This window comes from Beta vulgaris, chromosome 2 (assembly GCF_026745355.1).
Source record: "Beta vulgaris subsp. vulgaris cultivar EL10 chromosome 2, EL10.2, whole genome shotgun sequence".
NCBI lineage: Eukaryota > Viridiplantae > Streptophyta > Magnoliopsida > Caryophyllales > Amaranthaceae > Beta > Beta vulgaris.
In genome coordinates, this window is record NC_079203.1 from 15,570,059 (window position 1) to 15,592,959 (window position 22,901).

General features: G+C 35.5%; 1 protein-coding gene across 1 annotated transcript; it reads right to left on the reverse strand.

Annotated features, from left to right (window-relative positions):
• Positions 1 to 29: 29 nt before the first annotated feature.
• On the reverse strand, positions 30 to 21,979 carry LOC104906174 (origin of replication complex subunit 3). Its single transcript, XM_057392517.1, is given in 19 exon segments — positions 30 to 597; positions 947 to 1,123; positions 1,706 to 1,833; positions 2,301 to 2,376; positions 5,440 to 5,473; positions 5,476 to 5,525; positions 9,333 to 9,418; positions 10,520 to 10,589; positions 15,543 to 15,733; positions 16,262 to 16,352; positions 16,443 to 16,519; positions 17,527 to 17,604; positions 17,690 to 17,963; positions 18,379 to 18,506; positions 18,594 to 18,763; positions 19,218 to 19,392; positions 20,370 to 20,543; positions 20,625 to 20,708; positions 21,726 to 21,979. Coding segments are annotated over 18 exon segments (2,148 nt in total). The 5' UTR covers positions 20,688 to 20,708; positions 21,726 to 21,979; the 3' UTR covers positions 30 to 491.
• Positions 21,980 to 22,901: the final 922 nt, after the last annotated feature.

Here is a 22,901-nt window from a genome sequence, read left to right on the forward strand (position 1 = left end):
GTTGAAAAGAGCTATGTATAAAGTAGAACTGTTATGAAACTTCTTCAAATTTATATCCCGATAGATACTGGAAAACTTGAAGTATTAACTAATGACGTGCTTATGACAATTCATTAAAATTAAGAAACCGTATACTTCTACGTTACAAAGTACTTCTATTGCCCACCAGGAAATGGGCAGCGGAACCAATTCTAAAGCGTAAAATATCATATGCACACGTCTTGATATGAAGCTTACATAAGCTGAACCAACATGGTCCGTGATAATGTGATTTTAGTAGTGACAAGGTCTTCTTCACATCTCTCTCTGTTTTGATCTACAAAGTACAACATGCAAGCACCGATAATTCTGCAGGCTGCGATGGAAATTAAAATAGGATAAGTGCAGGATGATTAAAGTGTACAGAAAACAAAAGTAGGGGAATAGCTTTCTAAAAGTCTGGAATTCATGGCATAGATGCAATTTCAGGCATGAGTAATAATTATGACTTGTTACAGTCCAAAGGCCACTCTCTGCACAAAGTCTGGGCGCCTTTTCGTAGGCATTCGAAGTAGTCCAGTAACCTGGAGCTCTGAAACTCCCTTGCAGAAACGTGCTCTTTCAAAAACAAGATTAAGGATATCAAAGCCAAAAAGATTCTGAACTTATGGGACGATTCCCAGTGCAAGAAAGCATGATTAGAATCATGAATAAGCAGCAATTGGCATGAACCCAAAAGGTAAAATATTTGCCCTATGCTTTATCATCTCTTGGGGTTAGTAGTAAAAGATGATTGAAGCTAAACAGAAATATAAATTAAAAAAGCCATACCATGCTACAAGTAGAGACATGGCCATGAAATCTCTAATAAATAAGCAAATCCATAGTCCTATGATTCTATAAGTGCACATTGACAACATAAGAATGACAAAGAGACAGAAATACTATTAATAATGATAAAGGATACTGAATTGCCGCTGCACTGTAGCTATCCGAATGTTCAGTATTTTTCTTTTTCTTAGGTGTTGAAGAATGCTTTGACTTACTCCTAGCTTTGATAGATGGATTTACGAGAATGGCCTTGAAAGATTGGAACCAATCGTGAACATTAATGATATCACCATGCTCTTGAGCCAGAATATACCTGGACAAGAGAAATTGCAAATCAAGTAATAGTACAAAAATATCACATAATATATCTTCTGAATAATTTGAATACCAACTTCACAATTTTAAATTGGTATATGTTAATTAATATAAGAAGAAAACTGAAGTTCTGTTGGAGTTCTCTCACTGAAGCAGCCACCACCAATCGTAACTTGACCCAATATATAGTATAGTCTTGCAGAAAAAACAACTAAAACTCCTCCCAACGAACATCCTACCACTAGAGGATTTTGAAGTTCCATGTTGTACAGATCAGTCAGTGCCTTAGCTCAGATAAGCAGCAGGTTGTTGTCTTATTAACCAAAACATCCTTTATTTTTAGAGAAAAATGAAAAGAAAAGTAGTAGCAAAGGAAATCCGGTAGAGATGAGACAATACTTTTACTAAAAGTAGAAGTAGACTAGCTGCAGCCTGCAGCTACAAAGGCTACTTTTAAGAAATTGGAAACCGAAGGAATTAGATGAGAGCAAAATATTACACAAGTACAAAAATGAGACAGATACAAGTATACAACAGCTTAATTTCCACTACTGCACAGGAGATGTTAGCAACTACTTACAAAATTGAAGTGTCATGGAGAGATGGCAACAATCTACTTTCTCTACTACTGCAGCAGCCGCAGCGCAAATATTTACGGACCTCCAGCAGATCAGCTTGAATTCTTTTTCTAGGATCACCCAGTAAGGCCTAACACAGATGAAAATTGTCAAGCTCCGACAACCACAATAAGGAATGTATACAAAGAAGAATCATTTACAGACATTCCATAGCCACTAATCCAGATTTTGTCTACAAAAAGATAAAACTGTTGCCCCAGGAAAAGACAAATCACATCTACTCAACCACACAAAAGCTAATCCTATGATTCAGTGCAAAAGGAGTCCATAAGAGATGCTAAAGATTTCATCCCTGAAGTCATTCGCCTTCAGGTATATGAGCTAGAAACTTTATAAGTCATAGTTCAAGACAAATGAACAATGGTCTCAAGCAAACATAATGTTACGAGCTTTGGTGGGATATAGACTGCAAGATCTCATCAACTAGCAAAAACCCAAACTTCTTTTTTCATCATCGGTATACAGAACCAATCTTCCTCTATGAGAACCTACAACTATAAAAAGCCTCCAGGGCTAAAAGGTCAAGAAAAGACTTACTGTTTGAAGCTTGTCAACCTTCTTAAAGCACAAGATTTCGTGAAAGGGCAAAGACTCAATGGGCTTCATCTGATCTCTGGGCAGAAAACATTAACCCAATGACTGTCAGTATAGGCATATATCAAAACCTATCAAATATAAACTAGTTCATCATCTGGCATACAGATGACCCTGATGAAATTTACGAGCAAGTGAGACTGAGGGAAAATTTAATCAACAAAAGATAGAAGCTTATTGACAGCTAAGTTTGCCAAGTTTGACATCACTACAAACCAAGACAGGTGAACACCCATGTATGGATATCAAGAATAAAGGTTATGTATCTGGATAAATTGTCATACCCTGACAAAACAAATCTAACTAGTGATGAAGAATAGTAGTGTTTAGTGGATTCAGTTGAACCCACAAAAAACCTGGGGAAAAAAATATATAAACAAGCAGCATCATATTAAAGCAGAATGAAACGCTTGGCTCAGTGGTAGGATAACCTATAGAGTCACCCACCACATAGGTAATGGGATCAACTCCTCACTGGGGGGGGGGGATCTAGCGAAGTTCAGTGGATTCAGCTGAACCCACAAAAAACCTGGGGGAAAAAAAATATAAACAAGCAGAATGAAACGCTTGGTTCAGTGGTAGGATAACCTATAGAGTCACCCACCACATAGGTAATGGGATCAACTCCTCACTGAACTTTTGTTTTCTCCCTATCCCTTTTTTTTTGCCTTTCCCTTTTTTAGGCTCATTTCTTACTTTCTAGTTTAAGGAACGGACAATCTCTCTGCACGATTTCACTCAATCAGATTAGGATTTTTTGGCGATTGCCACAAGTTATTTTTGCGCAATTTTCCCACCTTGATTTGTCCAAAATTTATAAACTTACCACCAAATCATGTTTTCCATCAAATTTTTCCTATGGACCATTATACCCTTTGTTAATTCAACGGCTATTTGCCAAATAACCACGATTTTCCCTCCTTTGCCTATATAAACTCAACAAACACACATTTGCATCCAAATTTTAGGGTTTACAAATCAGATTGCATTGATTTGAGGTTTTCAATAGGTAGACTTGGAGCTGCTTGATGGAGTTGCAAGGAAAGAATTAAATTTGAAGGTACGAATTGAGTTGCTTTTCGCAATTTAGGATTTTTTTTCAATGTGAATTAATAAACATTTGCAATTGAGATAGAATCTGGTTGATTGCTGGCACAGATTTGGGAATTTTTCAATTGAAGTCTTTTGAAATCGGGTTCCAATGTTTTTGTTTGTAGGCAATTGGGAAGAAGACTAATCCACTCTTGTCCCCTTCAAAAGAGAAAATGTGTGTGTGGGATTCCTATAGCATTTTGCAAAACCTGGACAGATGATAACCCAGGTAGAAGATGAAGATTTGATGCTGGCAAGTTTTGGGATCCAATGTCTGGTTGGAACTGATATGGAGAGAGAATGTCAAAGACAGTAACAAAGGTTGATGATGATGAAAGAGAAAGAAGGAATCTGAGATTGAAGAACAAAGAAAATGGTGGAAAAGTGAAGAGTCATCAATGTTACAAGTGAAGTAGTGAATGAAGGTGGTGAAAGGGGGAAATCGTGCTTATCTGGGGGGTAGACGAAAAAATTAACGGAAAACGTGATTAAGTGGTGATTTAGAAGCTGTAGACAAATCAAGGTGGGAAAATTGCACAAAAATAACTTGTGGTGGTAAGAGCTGCAAGTGGTATAGCCCATCAACCTGATCTTTTGGTATCTCTTACCATTTAAGTATGAGACAAATAGAGAAAGTAATTAACTTTCAATATAGAATTAATTTATCTCTTAATTAGTCATACTGCACATTCCTATGAACCGGTAGTTTAAAAATATCAAAAAGCAATACAAATAGAGTGTAAACATGTAACCGAAATTAAGATCCTATTTCTTCAAACGCAACAAATTTACCGAAATGAAACCAAAAAATAGAAAAGCATATACGAGGGCCTGAGGCTGCTATGAACTCAGGTATTTTAAGCAAATTGAATCAAACAAACAATTAGTAGCCAAGATAGAATATTGTCTTGATTAACCAGTGTGATAAATAAATTACATCCCACAATTCATCCGAGAGGATTGTGGTGCTCTCACAATGTGTTTTCTTTTCTTAACTATCTGAATGTTTTCTCTCACCCCCTCTATATTTATAGCTACACATCATGAATCCTTACTAGCAAAATAATTAACTCCAACTCTGCTTCATAGTTACCCCGATAACATAATATATTCCTTGTCGCCTGCTACATAAAATATACCTCTTCCATCTCTTATACTTGCAACCGTTTGACTTTTGCATTATTTATCTATTGGACTTTGACTATACCTCTTTTATGATATACTTCCTCCGTTTCTTTTAAGTGATACACTTCTCCTTTTAAGTGAGGGCTTTTGTGAGAAATGTGTCACTTATAAAGAAACAGAAGTGTGTCACTTAAAAAGAAATGGAGGAAGTATAAAATAAAGATGTTATTAACTAAGATCTTGATTAATCTCAATATGTATTTTTGAATATCAACTTTATATATTTTAACTAATTGATAATTAGAGATTTACGGGTCAAAGATGTGCATTGGCAAGCGTGAAAGTGAAATGATTGCACATATTGTGAAAGTGAAATAGTTGCACATATTGTGAAAGTGAAATGGTTGCACATATTGTGAAAGAGAGGAAGTAATTACTAATTGTAAATTTATTCTCGATAAATAATATCCACATCTCAAAAAAAAAAGAGACAGACACCATTCTATCACCAAATACACTCCAAACCCACGTGGGTCAACTTCTGGAACCGCCACAATCATGGTTTACAGGATCAGAACGGATAAAGATGACATGTCTATTTTGGTGCAACACTATATCAGGCAAGATCGCCAGAGACAGTAGTATGCTACGGAAGGTTTATGACTGTTTGTGCACGACTAGCCAGTAGCTGTTATATGGAACTGAGGTAAAATGACGCAGAACCATCCTGGACCAGAAAAAGCTTAGAATCTAGTGAGGAGAGAGTTACGTTAGGGATTCCCTAATAGAGGTAGGCGATTGCTGAAAAAAAAAAATTAACCTCAGGACAAGTATCAATGGTCTAGCAAAGGGATGATGACATTACCGAAGCATCCATTCAATCAATGCAACAGCTTTTCATTCAATACTTTTGGATCTTTAGGTGCATCTGTCCCTCGGGAAGAAAACCTCCTGAAAAACATTTTCTAATGGAAATTAATCACTCAAAATAATGAAAAGCATAATTGTTTCAGCACAGTATTCTACTCTGATGTGCTATTGCCTTCAAAAGCATCATCCTGAAATGAAAATGACTAAATGTAGACAGCAACCTAAACAATATAATAAACCATGAGCAACTGCTCAGCAAAAGCATGATACTTCCTCCGTTTCTTTTTACTCGCTACACTTCTCATTTCACGGACTCCTAGGCAATTTTTGGAGAAGAGAGAGGTAGAGAGTAAAAGAAAGGGACCCATGTGGGAGGAGAGAGATAGAGAGAGTTTATTGCCCAAAAAAGAAGTAGCAAGTAATGTGAAACTTCCCATAATGGAAAGTGTAGCGAGTAAAAAGAAACGGAGGAAGTAGTTACAATAAACTACGAAAATTTAGCACCTCGAAGATGCCTACATTCAGCACATTGACATGTTCCTCATATTATACCTAGTTTTCACACTATTAAGATGTAGAGGTGTTGTCTTCACCAGCAGGAAAACGATTACTATTAATGCTTAGAGAAGAAAATAGGAAGTGATATAAATAACAAAATTAGGTATTGAGGACAAATTACGTATATAACAGAGACTATTTAAGTGCCATACTGGAGTCAACCATCAAGTTGTGGACTATGGACCCGAGTGCATAGTGTGCTATGTGCACATGGGTCATAATGACATCCCTCTCAAAACAAAACGCATGAGAAGCAATGAAAATTAAATGAAAGGAACCTCCTCTAAACAGAAAAAGAACATGTGCAAATTGCAACTGACTGAAAATGATGAAAAAAACTGAATACAATACCTATCATAATAAATACACACTACACTAAAAAAGAAGAAAGAAATTAAAAATACTAACCCAATATCCTCTAATTAAGGAAAAGATTATTATCAAACTAGGTTACAAAATATTAGTGTTAACCTTTCTACTCTCTAAATTGCATCAAGCTGCTTTCTCTGATAGTATATTCTTCATTTTATATTTTCTTTTTGTTTATTTTAGGTTGGTCTTTTTTCACTTTATTTTATATCTCCACAAGTCCACATACTCTCAAGATTTGAAGAATTTTATTTGCTTTTATCCATTGATCAACTAAAAGTCTAAAACCGTTTGCTTTTCACACCCAAGTGCTGAATTCAACTTTTCTTTTCACACAAAGATATTGAGAAGCAATTGATCTAAATTGTCATAAGAAAAAACATGCAATTTAAATTTTCACATAATAATTGAGAAGTTATGGATGGAGAAAAAGAACTCGAAAAATCGAATGGAAGAACAACCAAAAGAACACATGGTTTAAAATCAAAGAACATGTCTAATCTATATTCATTGAAAAACATAGGTTATAGTGAAAAAATATACAATTTAAATTTAATGAGCACCCTTTAAAGGTAAAAAGAACATACTTCAAAAAAAGTTCTATTCTATTTTTGAAAGAACATGGGTCATTACAAAGAAGAACCATAGAAGAAGATACAATCAAAATTGCAACTTCTAATTTTTTTACTTATATTTATTTTCAAAACGTTGGTGACTCTCCCTAAAGCAACGTTCTTATTAAAACGAAAAGTTCTTTTTCTTTTTTATTTTGTATTGTTTTTACACATTGGATGTTCTTTTTAATTTCATGCCATGTTTTATAAAATTTCACTCTGTGTTATTTTTTTTCACAATAGTGTTGATTTTGGATTTCAAAAATGTTCGGTTTTGTTTCATGTCATGTTCTTTACGATTAGATGTCATGTTCTTATTAAGAAATAATGCTCTTTTTCAATTTTTTTTTTATAGTTCCTTATACATTGGATATTCTTTTAATTTCATGTCATGTTTGTGTTAATTTCATGACATATTTGTTTTATATTCATACCATGTTTTTTTAAGGAACATATAGTAGAAGAAGAACATACCTTCTAGGTAAAATGAACACATAATTAAAAACCAAAGAATGTGTTATCACCAATCAAGGTTGTGAAAAAAAAGAAGAGATATAGTTAGATCACATATAGTTATAATCAAAATATCATACTTCTTAGACAAAAGAGCACACAATTCAAAATAAAAATAAAAAAACATGTAAAAAACAAATAAAAAAGAACATGTAAAAAGAAAAGCACACAAAATAAAAAAAGAACATACAGAAAATAATAAGAAACATCATCATCTACCTCATGTGAAACATGAAAAAAGAACAAAAAGGAACATCATTTACATATAAATAATTGAAACAATCATATAATTTTTGTTTAATGAATAGTTGTTTTACTCTCGAAAATGATCACAATTAGTCATTGCACATGTATTTCCGAAATGAAATTTTTATGTCTCTCTAAAATTCTCCAAGAGTATGCATATATATATATATATATATATATATATATATATATTATATATATATATATATAATATATATATATATATATATATATATATATATATATCACATGAGAATGCTCCTTACATGAGAAATGAAAATGAATCTCAACCACACCATTGGATTAGAGTTACTTGTTCATTAGAGTTATACCCCCCTCAAAAACATTGAGCCCAAAAAAAAAAAAAATTGAATTTTTTTTTCTAATATTCTTTATTTTGGAGTTACATCACTTATTCATAAGAGTTATAGCGCGTAAAATTCATTCTCATTTCTCATGTAAGTATGCATTCTCATACGAACTCACTTCTATATATATATATATATATTTGAGGGGAAGTATGAACTGGTTTTCCTGGTGAAACTAAGTTGACCATCTAAAAATATCTTTCTAAAAATTTACATAGTCTAGGATTGAAAAAGATCCTTTTCTAATGGAATCTCTAAAAAAACTACTTAGCTAACCGTCATTCCAGTATACTAACTTGCATGAGTTTAGGGAGCCAGGATTCTTCATTCTTTTTTACCGTTAGTTACAGGATCTTGCTGATGATGTTCTGGCGATTTATTTTGGATCTTGCTGATGATGTTCTGGCGATTTATTTTATTAAGTAAAACGACTAACTTACATATTGTATACTAATGTGCCATCTGATAGAGGGTGCACAAAGAGCTACATGTTCTTCGGTGCATCGTCTTAATTGCATTCAACCATCCCCCCCCCCCAATTCTCTCTCCTCCCTTTTCCCCTCTATTATGTGCTTAGTTTCCTAGTGTAGGAGTCATAATATTAAAACTATCTACTTTATAAGTAAATGAGGTGTAATCAATATTAAGGTTATGGCATTAATTTAATCCATTCCACATATATAACCATAGTTTTCAATTTTCCCTCCAGGAACTGTTTGTCATTTGTGGGTACTGGAGTCCAATTGTATACTCACACTTGTAATGAACTGGACTATTGGGAGGGGGTAATATTGGTATTGCATTATTAGGTAGCTTTGGGATAAAGGAAGAGAGTCGGAGGAAAGTGTGATAAGAGGAGAATTGTTATAAATAGAGAGTAGAGAGATTAAATCCTTAAAAAAAGTTTGAATTGTCATCTTAGTTGCTTAGCATAGTTTGGAAATGAGTCAAGCCACTAGAAAGCTTGACAACTAACCTTACTTTCAAATGAAATTGAATATTATTGCTCTTCAACTGATGAAACAAATTAAGGAGAAGTGTCTGTTTTCTCCATCCTAGTTACAATCCGAATTACTTGTCCACATCTGGGTCAGGTCGGGTCAAGTGATGAGTCCAACCATCACAGTATTGAGTCACTCAGCAAAGGTGCTATGATGTTCATAAAACAGAATGAGCAGACATATCTTTTAACAACAGTAAGGTGAAGGACAGAAAATTACAAGGAAACATTCACCAAATCACTTCCTGAGCTCTTGCTATCCACAGAATTCATCAAAACTTGCAACTCCTTGACTTTATCGCAAATCTAACAGAAGAAAAATGATGCATGGAAAAGGGTAAATCAGCTATAATTATACAGAACAATATTTCAGCAAGTGAGCATATATATGCAAATATAGAGCATACATAAAGCATCCATCATAGGAACTTCATACACAAGTCAAAAGGATACAAAAGACATTTAAGAAGCAGAGACTCAAAGCTATCTTATATAATTATTGGTCACTCCTATATTTAAATTATCCACATACTTGATGATCTTGAGTTACTTTTCGTTCTCTTTATTATTGATTTTTCTTTACTTTGAGAACAGATTTTAGTGGACCTAAATGACACTTTTACCATCAAAGTTCCTATCTCCTGAACTAGAATTCTAAACAGGAGTTCAGAGTTTTGCAACACAGTATCTTAGAGCTTAAAAGGCAATTCAGGAACCCTTACAGCTTGAAAAGCAATTCAAGAACTATTACGGAAAAGAGCAAGAGACCAGTGGTTTTCCAATCTGATGGGTTTAGTCATATCTCTGAGATTTGTGCCAAGAATGCATTTTAGGTCTTCTATTACCCAAGGAATGATATTTAGCAACAAATTAAGTGGAGGAATTTTAAAAACACCAAGGAAACATAAATATACTTGACACTTTGCTTCTGATGCTCAGATATATAAGTGAGAAGATTAAGAGAGTTTAAAACATGACACTACACAAGTTCTTCTAATCTTATTTTGAAATGATCTCTCTCCTTTATGGTTCTTATTGGCTGTCAACTTTTTTAATGAGTGTCATCTGAGACACATCAAGGTCAAGGGAAAAATATAACATTACGCAATCTAAGCCAAGCAACACTTTAGCGTTTCAAACAAATAAACAATATAATTTCCATGAGATTTTCCATCACAGAATTCCAGTCTATAAAATAAAACATTACTTGCAATCTGAGCAAACCAAAACATTTGCATGTCAAAGAATATAATTTCCATAAGAATTTCCATCATAAATTGCCAGTCTACCAGAATAAGACGTTACTTGCAATCTGAGCCAACCAAAGATTTGTTTGTCAAACAATATAATTTCCATGAGATTTTCAATGATAAATTGCCAGTATACCATAATAAGTCAAAATCATACCTCACATGCATCATCAGCATGTCTCTCCCAGCTATTAAGCAGTTCAGACAGCGCTGCTGGTGGAAGATCCCTGGTCAAACACATACTTAGATACCAATAATAGAAAGATCCATAATCAAGTTGATGAATATCTCCATGGCATAATTAGAACACAGACTATGTACGTTAATACATGTAATTACTCGAATAATTAAATTCAGACCTAGTACAGGCATGGCTGGATGACTCTTGATAAGCAAGCCTTGCATAAGGTGGGGTGTACTGCTGTACGCTAAGACTGGGGTAATTTTTTTTGAGGCAGCTTAAGGGGAAAGGATGGCTCTTATGAGATATGGGTGACTTGCCCGTCTTACAAGTTACAAATACACCCATTTGTATACAAGTTATTGGCAACAACTGAATATCACTAGATTTTGGTTACTAAATGTAGAAAAAATCACTTCTACATATGATGAGGTTCAAATAAACAAGAAATTAAATTTTGAACGGTATACCAATGTCTATAAAACAATTATTTATTGCAAGCATATTGGAGTTTTTAAAGCTTTACCTGTCCACTCTCCATTGGTTCCATAACTAGTTGCCAATGCCCACCTACCTTCAATGAGCTCGCAAAAGCCCAACTATTTACTCCAACTCCAATACTCAAGTCACTTAATACCCATATATAGTTTCACAGACTAAAAACAATAGAATCCTTGCACATCCACCATTTCAAACTTTGAACAATCTGGTGTTATCTAACAATCTTCTAAGAGTCCCTTAGCTTTTACGATCTGTAGATAGACAGAGATGCGCTTACAAACAAGCAGTGTCAAGGTAAGATCAGCTTCTCAGCTTGTTATGATAACAACTGCACTTCTCATCCACTTTGTATCAGGATAAGGGATGACAGACTAGAATGGTAACTTCATTTACACACCCCTTGTTAAGGAGGGATACAAGGATTATCAGTTTATCACAGCTTGCTTTTGCTAAAACATCTATAGAACTCAAGCCTTATAGTACTCAATTTGTCAAGCTCTTGAGTCTCTAAGATATAAAAGCTTCATTTGACCTCCAATAGTTCAAGCTCTTTCAATGGCCAATGACACTACCACCAACATTCTATAGATCTCAGTATTTCACCACAGGCAGTTGGGACGACAAGATGTATGCAAGTCAACACTGACATAAAACAACTACTACTGCAAACAGATACTAATGCATTTTTTGGGTTTCTGAACATCGGAATTACAAGGGGGTCTAACTGAAACATAATGTAATATATCCTTTAGCTAATAAAAATTACGACATTTTGACTGCAAAACAATAAAAAAAAAAGGGAAATCTCACAAATAGCACCAGCTTGGTCCAGACTCCAGACATTTGCAGTCTCACTCATTTACAATCAAAGATTAGAAGGAACGCTTTCTTCCCAAGAAATAAACCCCACAGAAGAAAAAGATAGCGACAATAGAAACAGAAAAAAAAAAAAAAAAGCCACACATCAGGTGAAGAGAATGGAGGTAAACGTAATACCTATACCCTTATACTAAGAAGTAAGAACAATAAGCCCCATACTTCAATCAGTATTGAAAGCCTCAAAAGGAAAAAAAAAATTACAGAAAAGCACGTTCACAGGTTCACATATGAAACACCTTTACTATATTTCCTATCTCAATTGTTACTCTTATTTTCCTAGGTACTTTTGAAACCCCCAAACTCCTAGAACTTCAACATCTGCAGGCACTATAGTACAAATATATGTTCAAGGCCCTCCTCCTATCAGGTTCACTTATTCAAGAAGGCAATGGCAAAGAAGGGGGGAGTTTGTAATTTTCTGTAGTTTGTCGTGAGTCTGTTACAGTTACTGTTAGTGATGTCAGGGAATATTCAAGGGTAGAAATTGGGTGTGGGCAGGTACATGATGTAAAGTGTGTACACCTCTGGTCTATAAATAGAAATAAGGCTAGAGAGAGAAAGGTATCCAGAAAATAGTGAGGTAAACACATGTGGAGAGCTCTCACTTCTCAAATGGTGAGAAGGTTGTATAAATCATCCAATTAATCAATCAACTTAACTATCCGGTTACTAAAATTATCTGTTATTCCTTTCATTATTTCCAATTCTCTCTCTAACTGATCAACTGAAAAAGGATCGGTTTCCCTAGAACCCAGAAGCCATTGCTGCTTTTAAAGCAGCTACAACCAAAGAAAAAAAATCGCGGATGCGGTTGCGATCACGGTAACGCTTGCGTTGTTGCGGAAGCGGCTTGTAATGGATGAATGGAACGAATCGCGGCCGACACAGCGTGAATTTTCTCAAAAAATTCACATTAATATATTCTAACCTTATTTGCATTGTTTTAGCTTATGAAGCATTACTACAACATAATATAATTAAATCTATTAGAATATTTTGGTTCATCAGATATATGATTAATTCATAAAATAATTTTGGCCAATGTAAACGGGGATAAAAACGTTCTGAGCGGCGAGTTCGCATTACGGAACGGACAACATGGTGAGAAATATGTGATTTTTATTATGGCATTTCGTAATAAGATCTCGCGGTTCCATAACGGGGAGTTCAAGACCTATCAGAGGTTGGGAGCTTAATTGGCTTGGGATGAGGAAAGATGTGACTTCTTGTGTCATATGCCAAACGCAAAAAGTGTCCACCTTCCTGCCGGGTTGCTACAACTAGGGGTGTTGATGAGCCAAGCCTGCTCGAGAGGGCTTGAGTCGAGCTCGAGTTCGGCTCGGTATGCTAACGAGCCAAGCCTAAGCTGCCTTGGCTCGGCTTGAAAGCTCGTGAACATGCTCGAAAATTCTTTAAATAAGGATTTTTATGTAAAATATTAAGTGTCCCACATCGATTTATAGTGTAAAAGATAGTTTTTTTCTCCATTAAATGTTACTACCTTAATTATACTTATGGTTTGATCTTGTTCCACATTGGTTGAGAAACAAAAGATTACACCTATGCCCTTTACAAAAGGAACAACATGTGACCTTTGTTTATATAATGTAAAAAGCTAATTCATAAAGTCCCACATTGGTGGGAGAATGAGACATACAATTTTTGTTCTCTATAAAATACTAATCCAAATACCTAACTGTATATGGAGTGGATTGAGCTCGAGTCGAGCCGAGCTTGTATTCGGCAGTCTCGAGCTTAAGTCGAGGCTCGAGCCGAGCTCGTAATCAAATTTCTCGAGCTCAAGCCGGTCCGAGATTTTTGAGCTTGATGAGCTTCGAAGAGCTGGGCTTTTGCCCATTTTCAAGCCGATCCGAGCCTGGGAGGCTTGGTCTCGGTTCGGCTAGTTAACATCCCTAGCTGCAACCCTGCCTTGGTTTGGAAGACTTATCTATGGATTTTATAGAGGGTTTGCCTGAATACCATGGGGTAGACACTGTGCTAGTAGGGGTGGACCGTTTGACTAAATATGCACATTTCCTAGGCTACATGGGTCCTACTTCCATTGTGTCTGATAGGGACAAGGTCTTCCTTAGCTTATTCTGGAGGGAACTTTTCAAGTTGCAGGGAACATCTCTGAAGAGTAGTACAGCATACCACCCTCAAACTGATGGGCAAACAGAGGTGGTGAACAAGAGTTTGGAAACTTATTTAAGGTGTTTTATCACTGCCAGCCAAGATCTTGGGCAACTTGGCTTCCCTGCTGAGTTTCGGTATAACACATCATTTCATGTTTCAAGTGGGTGCACACCATTTAAAGCCTTGTATGGAAGGAAACCCCTCATCTCATCAAATTCCAGAAAGGTTGCACCCCAGTTTCTTCAGTGGAAGAGATGCTTCAAGAAAGTGATGCCATCTTCGATGATTTAAAAGGGAATTTACTTATGGCTCAACAAGGATGAGAGCTCAGGAGAATTCTCACATAAAGATGTGGAGTCTCAAGTGGGAGATTGGGTTCACCTCAAGCTTCAACCATACAGACAACATTCCCTAACAGGAGGCCTCATGAGAAACTAGCTGCACATTCCTATGGACATTTTGAAGTTATACAAGGGATAGGACAGGTTGCTTACAAGCTGGTCCTTGCTCCCTCTTCTAACGTGCACCCGGTGAGTAGGTACTGCTCATGTTTCCCCAACCATTCATATTGCTCTCACTGAAGATTTGGTTATGGACACTATTCCTAAGAAGCTGCTACGGGTCAGGGGTGGCACAGTACACTGAAATTCTTAGTGGGTCCCAAGGACTGCAGGACTTTGAAGCCACATGGGAAAATATGGCTGCTCTCTCTCAGAGGTCCCTCAATTCCACCTTAAGGACAAGGTGGCAGTTTGGGGGGGAGGGTAATGCAAGGAATCAAGGCCCTCCTCCTATCAGGTTCACTTATTCAAGAAGTCAACAGTAAAAAAAGGGGGGCAAGTTGGTAATCATCTCTAGTTTGTTGTAAGTCTGTTACAGTAACTGTTAGTGATGTCAGGGAATATTTAAGGGTAAAAATTGGGTGTGAGCAGGTACATGATGTACACCTCTAGTCTATAAATAGAAATAAGGCTAGAGAGAGAAAGGTATCCAGAAAATAGTGAGGTAAACACATGTGGTGAGATTGAGCTGAGATCTAACAGATACCAAAACAAAAGCATGACATGTTCATGAGATTGGTTTAGCAGTGTAGAAGGTTAGTGTCTTATTTTCAAAATTCAAAATCTGAAATCCATTATAAAACTGGAACCATTGATGAGGCAGCAATACATATCAACTAAAGCCTCAACCTGTCCAGATATGTTTAGCAACTTAGATAAAATGACAAAACATTAACAAAACTACGAGTGAGCTTTACTCTGCCTGCTGGCTGCTTGATACAACACTCTTGCTAGGTTAAGGAGCTGGACCATTGAAAATCGAGGAGAGATAGTCCGCACAGGCTAGTATAAACTTACCTATGAGTTAAATATATTTGAGGTTCATTTCTTAGGAAGCAATCATCAAGTTGCACAGGCTAATGATACATAAATCTTGTATATCAGAAAGAGTATCAATTTTATGCAGAAGATAAGACACCTACCTTACCTTGTGCACTGTTTTGAAAATGGAAGCTCGTATGGAAGAGCCACCATCTTGACTAGAAAAACACCCATTCCTTGAAGAAGTCCCTTGGTCATAAGAAGTACTCGATTTAGGCATATCAGGATCAAGGGCCTCACTATACAAATCTAACAGCTGTACATTTAAGGGATTTCCAGCTTCATGTAGGCACTGCAATTAGATTCATCCGTTAATTTATATACATGCAAGATCACCAACCAGATCAGTAGTATCAAAATGGAAATGTCTGAATCTTAGATGATAGACATTATTTCTTTTAGCTTCATTTTTTATGGCCAATAATGACATAATTGAGTGTTCCCTCTTTTCATTATGTTTTTCCTAGTTGACTTTTCTCAAAGATCAAGAAAGTGGAAAAGATCCGATAAGAACAGCATTAACTAGAGCAGTGATTCAAATACAGAGAAAATTTTGATAGTTAGGAGATAGGACAAACAATAAGGCACAATAAATAGGATTAATAATTGCAAAGGAGGGACTAGGAAAGTATATCTTGTTAAAATTAATGACGAATTATAATCCACATTATCAAGTGCACATAAATGTTTGTGTAGAATTTTATGTGCAATAGCCTTTAACGGAAAAAAAATTAATGCACAAATCTAAAATCACTTTGAGCTTGAGCACTAAAAGGAACTAATAGAAGGAAACAGAAAGAAGAAGCTTTTGTCAGCTCACCAGGACCACAGTAGCCCAGCGTCGCTGCAGTCTCTTCAGTTCTCTGATAGCATCGACTAAGTTTTCACTGGTGGGTTCACCATCTTTATCACTTTACAAAGATGAACAAATTCAATTGGTATCAAGAGCGAAATATATCAGCAACAAAGAATAGTTTTAACAAAAAGGCATCCTTACATACCTTCCGCAAGAACAAAGTTGAGAAGAATGCTTCAACACCATGTTCTGCATATCGACATGCTTCTCCTTCCAGATTTCCTACAGATGAACTCAACTAAAAGTGTAAGGTTTCACGACTAATATAACAATGAGGAAACTCCACCATCAAACAGTTGTTGATGCTAAATCGTGTCCATTTTGCACATGTAGAGTATAGACATACACAACAAACACTCTACTAATAACATGCAGTTTGTGCTTTTACAAGGTACCGCAGCTGGTGCTGCATCCTAAATATAACGAGTCTTATGCATATGATTTTTTAGGTCAAAGATTACTAACATTGACCATTATTCTTGATCACAAAACAGAGAAATCCCAAACAGAAAAGAAAGTAAAAGAAGATATAAAGAGCAAGGTACCGTTAAGAATTAATTCAATAAGAATCATAGTAGTATATACTACGATAAGTTAATAACCATAGTCAACAATTTTTTACCATATGAAAATACAATATATTTTATTGTTCTGAAACAGAGGGAAACAAAGTGGTGAAAGGAGAAACTATATACTTCCTCCGTTGTTTATTAATCCTACATTTTCCTTTTAAGGAAGATTACTGTTAACACCGCATACCCATTTTTAGCAACTATTCCCTCTCAAAATATTTACTTTTTCCATTGCTTTAGTATGTGTGCTTAAGGACATGTTCTGAGGAAGTGATTAATAAAAAAAAAAAAAGGGAGGAAATTTAAATAATTACAGCAGTGACAACGCATGACACTATCTTGCTTTGCCAGAAAGATACTCGCCTAAACTTCTTCATTCAATTTGTTGAGGAAATTGGGAAAGGTATGATACTTAGCAGAAATTTGCTAGTATATCAAAACAGTCACAGAAGAGGTTCACAAGATAGTTATCCATATCAAGGTCCATTCTATATTAGAATTAGTCAATCAAAGCCAGAACAGATAATAACGGGTAATATTACTATAATTTAGAGCAGCTAGACGGCAACACTCCATCACAAAAAGATTGGAATAATAATAAAAATTGCAGTAAAATGAAGTAATACTTTATTGGGGTGGGGGAGTAGGAACCCACACCTGAAAATCATCTTCAGCACCCAAGTCTTTCAGCAGGAAGCTTAGGGGCTCTGAAGAAAAATGCTGCATACAAGCAATCTGGGAGAGGAGAGAAAATAAATATCAATAAGAGCACAATCTTCGAAGCTTCCATTTAATAAGCTGCGTTGCTATATTGTTGTACCTTTAAAGCTCTTATAAAAGAAGTCAAGGTTCCATCATGTTTCAGAAAATAGTCTCTCATGAAAAGAGCCACCTTGTGGCCAACATTGAACCATGAACAAGGCCTTAGAAGAACAGTTTCAACAATAGCATCCATTCTTTGAAATGGAGATCCCAGTATAAATTTACTAGTGCGGATACACAGCAGAGCATTTGAAGATAGTATATTTCCTGGAGCATCAAGCGTTGTGGCAATTCCCATTACCAAGATGACTGGAATTTTAACCACCCATTTGCTGCCAAAGAAAACAAACAAAAGTAAGGACTCATAGACCCAATGAGGTGCAATATGTGAGGTTATCTGAATACCAGAGAGTGCAAGAGAAGCATCTAGTCATCTCTTACACCAGACAAAGGAAGAAAGCAATAGCTTGTCCACTGTTATTTATAATAAGTAGCAGTGAATTAATATCTGGACTGGACTGATAGTAGCCACTTGTCAACAGCAGCAGTGCAGAAGCAACACATTTGGTGGTCCTTATGAATCCTCGTTAAGGTTGATTTGCTATAAAGCTATTTACAGTAAGTCCGTGTAAGCAGCGCCTCAGAAGGCAAATGTTATGCTACAATTGGGTTTTAGAACTGTAAAAGAAATATTCATCTGACTTTTAAAAATTAAATCAAACTCTTATATATTGGCAGCTTAAATACCTTAACATCAGAATAAAATCAGACAAGACTGAAGCACAACATCTCTCCATATCTTCAATGATTATGACCACTGGCATACACTCACTTTGTCCACAATACCATGATGCTAGAATGGACATGTCAGCATCCTGCTCAATAAACACATGATGACTCTTAATGTAGATTGTTAATAAAATAAAAGCAATTGCAGTAAAGATTTGCTAAAAGTGACTTACATCCAGGGTCATCATCATAAACTTTCTCAATAAACAACTCAAACAACCACCAATCCCGTTCTTAGCTGAGAAGTCCAGTGAAGACATGTTAGCTACATGGCAGCCACGAGACTTCAAGTGATTTCTAAGTTCTTCAAAGGTAATTTGATCATCAACGAACTCCATATTCTCTGCAAACAACATTATATGCTTTATCATGTGAATACAGAACTACATAAATGATCACATTATTCGCTAAATCAGCTTAGAGCTATAAGGTTACAAAGACATTAATATGTTTGATAATCTCACTAAGATCCACAAAGTCATTCAAATTGTCCTCATCTATAGTTTCTTGAGAATATCATATTCCCTCGATCCCATAGATAAAACATACATTTAACAAATAGGATGTCCCATATTAAGGTATGCAATCTACTTGTAGTAGATTTTACTTCTCTACTTTTTCTCAAATGCCACACCCATCCGTCAATATTTCCAATGAACAATTAACTGATCAAGTATTACAATAACTCATACGGAGATGAATGAGAACGTCAAATGGATGCCAAAAGTATAAGAAAGCTGATTTTCTATATGGATTATGATGTAAGCACGAATAGAGACTTGTAAATGAAGTATTACTAGTATAGACAAGCCCAGTGAAGATCTGCTTCGAGGAGGCAGCGAGGGCTATAGGATATGGCTGAGTGGCTTCAGCAAAGCCTGGTTCCCCACATGATCTGACTGCTTTAAATGAATTCTGAACCCAAGAATTTATATCTTTGAATATGCTTATATTAATATCTCTGAGGACACCCTGCATTGAAAATATTAGTTTTCCATGCATAATGGATCTTATATAGTTTGACATGATCACTTTAAGAAAGGTAATATAGAATATTACAAAAAGTGTCTGTATAAAAGTTATAGTGAAGAAATTCCATATTTCAAGCAGCTTAGAGTGAATAGACAATGAAGAACATAATAGTTAAAATGTATAAAGCAAACTAAGACGGGGATCCTTAATCCTAGGCAATAGGCATGAGTGCATGATGTAAGAGGTAAAGGCAAGCTGCAAGTGCCAAGGCAAACCAAGACACACATTTCCACAATTGATATATGATTATCCATTAAAAGGATACTTTTCCAAGAGCCATAAATTATAAAAAAAAATCGGCTTATGACTCCTCTGTTACAGAAAACACAAAAGCTAGAGCCTACATGTATTTGATTATGCGCCGGAAGGCTCATTTCTCATGCCTCAACAGCACTTAAGTAGAATAACCTCAGCAGAGCCTAGAAGACAATCACAATATAGACTATAAGCCTCAAGCATGCTTCTACATAAACTAGAAGACCATTGTATTTCAGAATATATCCATGTAAAAGAAAATATATGCGAAAGTTGTGTGTATCTACGATATAATTAGTTCAATTTAGTTCTCAATGATTATTAATTCATTCTCTCTTCAGATTAGGGTTTGGCTCATAGAATACGGTTTTATCAACTTTCTCTACTCCATATTAGTAAATAGCTAACCGGTTACAAAAATGATTAATAAAGCAAATAAATAATTGATTGGCCCCAATTATCTTATGCACAACTTAACAATTGCACATTACCTGAAACCCTTCCATACCTCGGTTCGAATTACCATAGTTGTTAGTGGTAACACGCTCCTTGTTCACAATATGTAAATTGTAAGGTGTTTGAATTCTAACCAATTCCAATTAGTTTCAACTTTCTAGCAAGGTATTGAAGCAAAAACATTGAAAAGGAAAATGAATATATACCTTAATGGTGCTTTCAATGTTGGACCACACAGAATGGAAAGCACTAATTCTTAAATTGTTGAGATAATGATCATCAAATTCATTCACAGCTTCTTCATTTAATTTCCTCCTTGATTTCGGGCGGGACAACGAGGCGGAGGAGGAAGAACACCCTCTATGAAGAACAAAGAAAGGCTACCCAATTTGGAATTTTGCTTCAATTAGTCCGATTTCGCTTTGAAAAAACTAAATAAAAAGAGAAAAAAGAGGGATTACCTGAAGATTATTTTCTGGGTTATCATAAATTGAAGAAGATTTTTCTGAAATCGAGTGCGCCATTTCAATTTGAAAATCTCTTTCCTTTATAAGCAAATATAAAACATGAACATTGGCATAAACAAATTCAATAATAACTAGAAATGAAGAAATGAAAGTATAATCAACTTATAAAAAAAAAAAAAATAGAGCAAAATTGGAACTGCATAAATTAAACCTGGGTTTAATTGAGAGTTTGAGTGAGAAACTAAGCGAGGGTAGAGAATGGAAGAAAAGGGTTAATGGCAGTGGCGTATCCAGGATTCCAACCCTATGGGTTCGGAGTCGGTAAAAAAAATACATTCATTCAATCAAAGTTCAATACATTAATTCAAATATCAAACTACAATAGCTAAATAGAATGTTAATTCATTACATTACATCAATAAACCCTTCATAGTCACAATACAATCACACAATAACACAAGCAAGAAAAATCAACTCCATGAGTCTAGACACTACAAAGTTCAATCACATTACTCATTCATTCATCCACAATCCACAATCCACAATCCACAATCCACAATCCACAATCCACAATCCACAATCCACAATCCACAATCCACAATCCACAATCCACAATCCACAATCCACAATCCACAATCCACAATCCACAATCCACAATATCCACAATCCACAATCCACAATCCACAATCCACAATCCACAATCCACAATCCACAATCATTCATTGAAAATTTATTCAACATTCACAAATCCCAATCCAAACTCCAAAGTCTACAATCCACATTCATTCATTCATTCAACATTTAAATCTAAAATTCATAAAGCAACAAATTCATTCTATGAGTAATTGAATATTGAGTAAGTGCTAAGTAATACTAACAAGTAACAACTTCACAATCCAAACTCCAAAGTCCACATTCCACATTCATTCATTCAAGTATTCATTATTCAACAAGACAACAATCAACATTTAAATGATTAACAAAATTACATAACTACAATTACATATTTTAATCATCTAATCTAATGTGTAAAAGACTAAAATCTGAAATAGTAAAATTCATATTTAAAATCGAAGAACTGGGTTTGGGGTTTACCTTTCAAACGGCTGGAAAGATTGCTGCCGCCTGCCTGCTTGTTCGCCGTCGCGGTGGGGAAGGCCGTGGGCCGGCGCAGCGTCGCTGGTCAGTCGTGGCTTTGGCTCGTTTCTACTTTCTAGGGAGTTACTAGTTAGGGTTTGGGTTTGGGAGAAAAACGAAAAATTTTGGCTGGGTTTGTGGGGAAAAGAAATGGGAAGGTAAAAAAAAAAAAAGGTTGTATTAAGTTTCGAACCCCAGACCTTCTAGTCCCGCGGCCGCGCATATGTGCAAAGATACAAAATCACTGGGACACATGCTTCTTTCATGTTTTATTTTGCACGCATATAGTATATATCTAATATCTAAAATATTTTTAATTTAAAAAAAAAACCAGGCAATTTTTTTTCAAAAATCACTGGGTTCACCTGAACCCAGTGAACCCATAGTAAATCCGCCCCTGGTTAATGGAGTATAAAAAAAGGCGGGAAACTTTTATGAGGGGGAGTGATTTTTTGGGATAATATTCAGAAGTAAGAAGAGCGGAAGGGAGAGAAACTGCTACTGTGCTACACCGGGTGGTTTTGGTCTATCATCTTATATCATGGCAGTTTTGTTTCCGACGTGTTTTTGTGTCTTTGGGACTGGGGGTATAGAATTACTAGTCTTTATATATGTATGCGATGCGTGAAAAAAAAAGTAGAAAATTAATATTTTATTTAGGAAATGTAGAAAATTAAATTAATTATTAATTATATTTTATAAATTAGGAATATTTGAATTGTTGATAGTTTTTTTTTGTAATTTTTTATTTTATTTTTAAAATTAATTAGGTAGTTTCCTTTTTTATTTTAGAATAGAGATGTAATGAGGGTAAAATGAGGTTTTTAATAATTTAGTGTCCTACCCCTCTTCCCATATAGAATAGAGATAGATACAAGATTGATAGTCTTTACTCTTTAGGGCATGCTTGGTTGGAGGTTTTTTTTGACGTGGAAACGGATTGAGGTAATGGACTCCCTTTTAATATGTTTGGTTGGGTTTCTAACTTATTTCACTCCCTTACTAGCTCAATGTTGATTCCACTCATTTCAAACCCTCCTCTCACCAAAGGAAACAACATCTGTTACCTTCCTCAAACACTTCACCTCACTAACTCTCCTCCGTTCACACCTATCTCTCCTTCGTTCGTCTCCT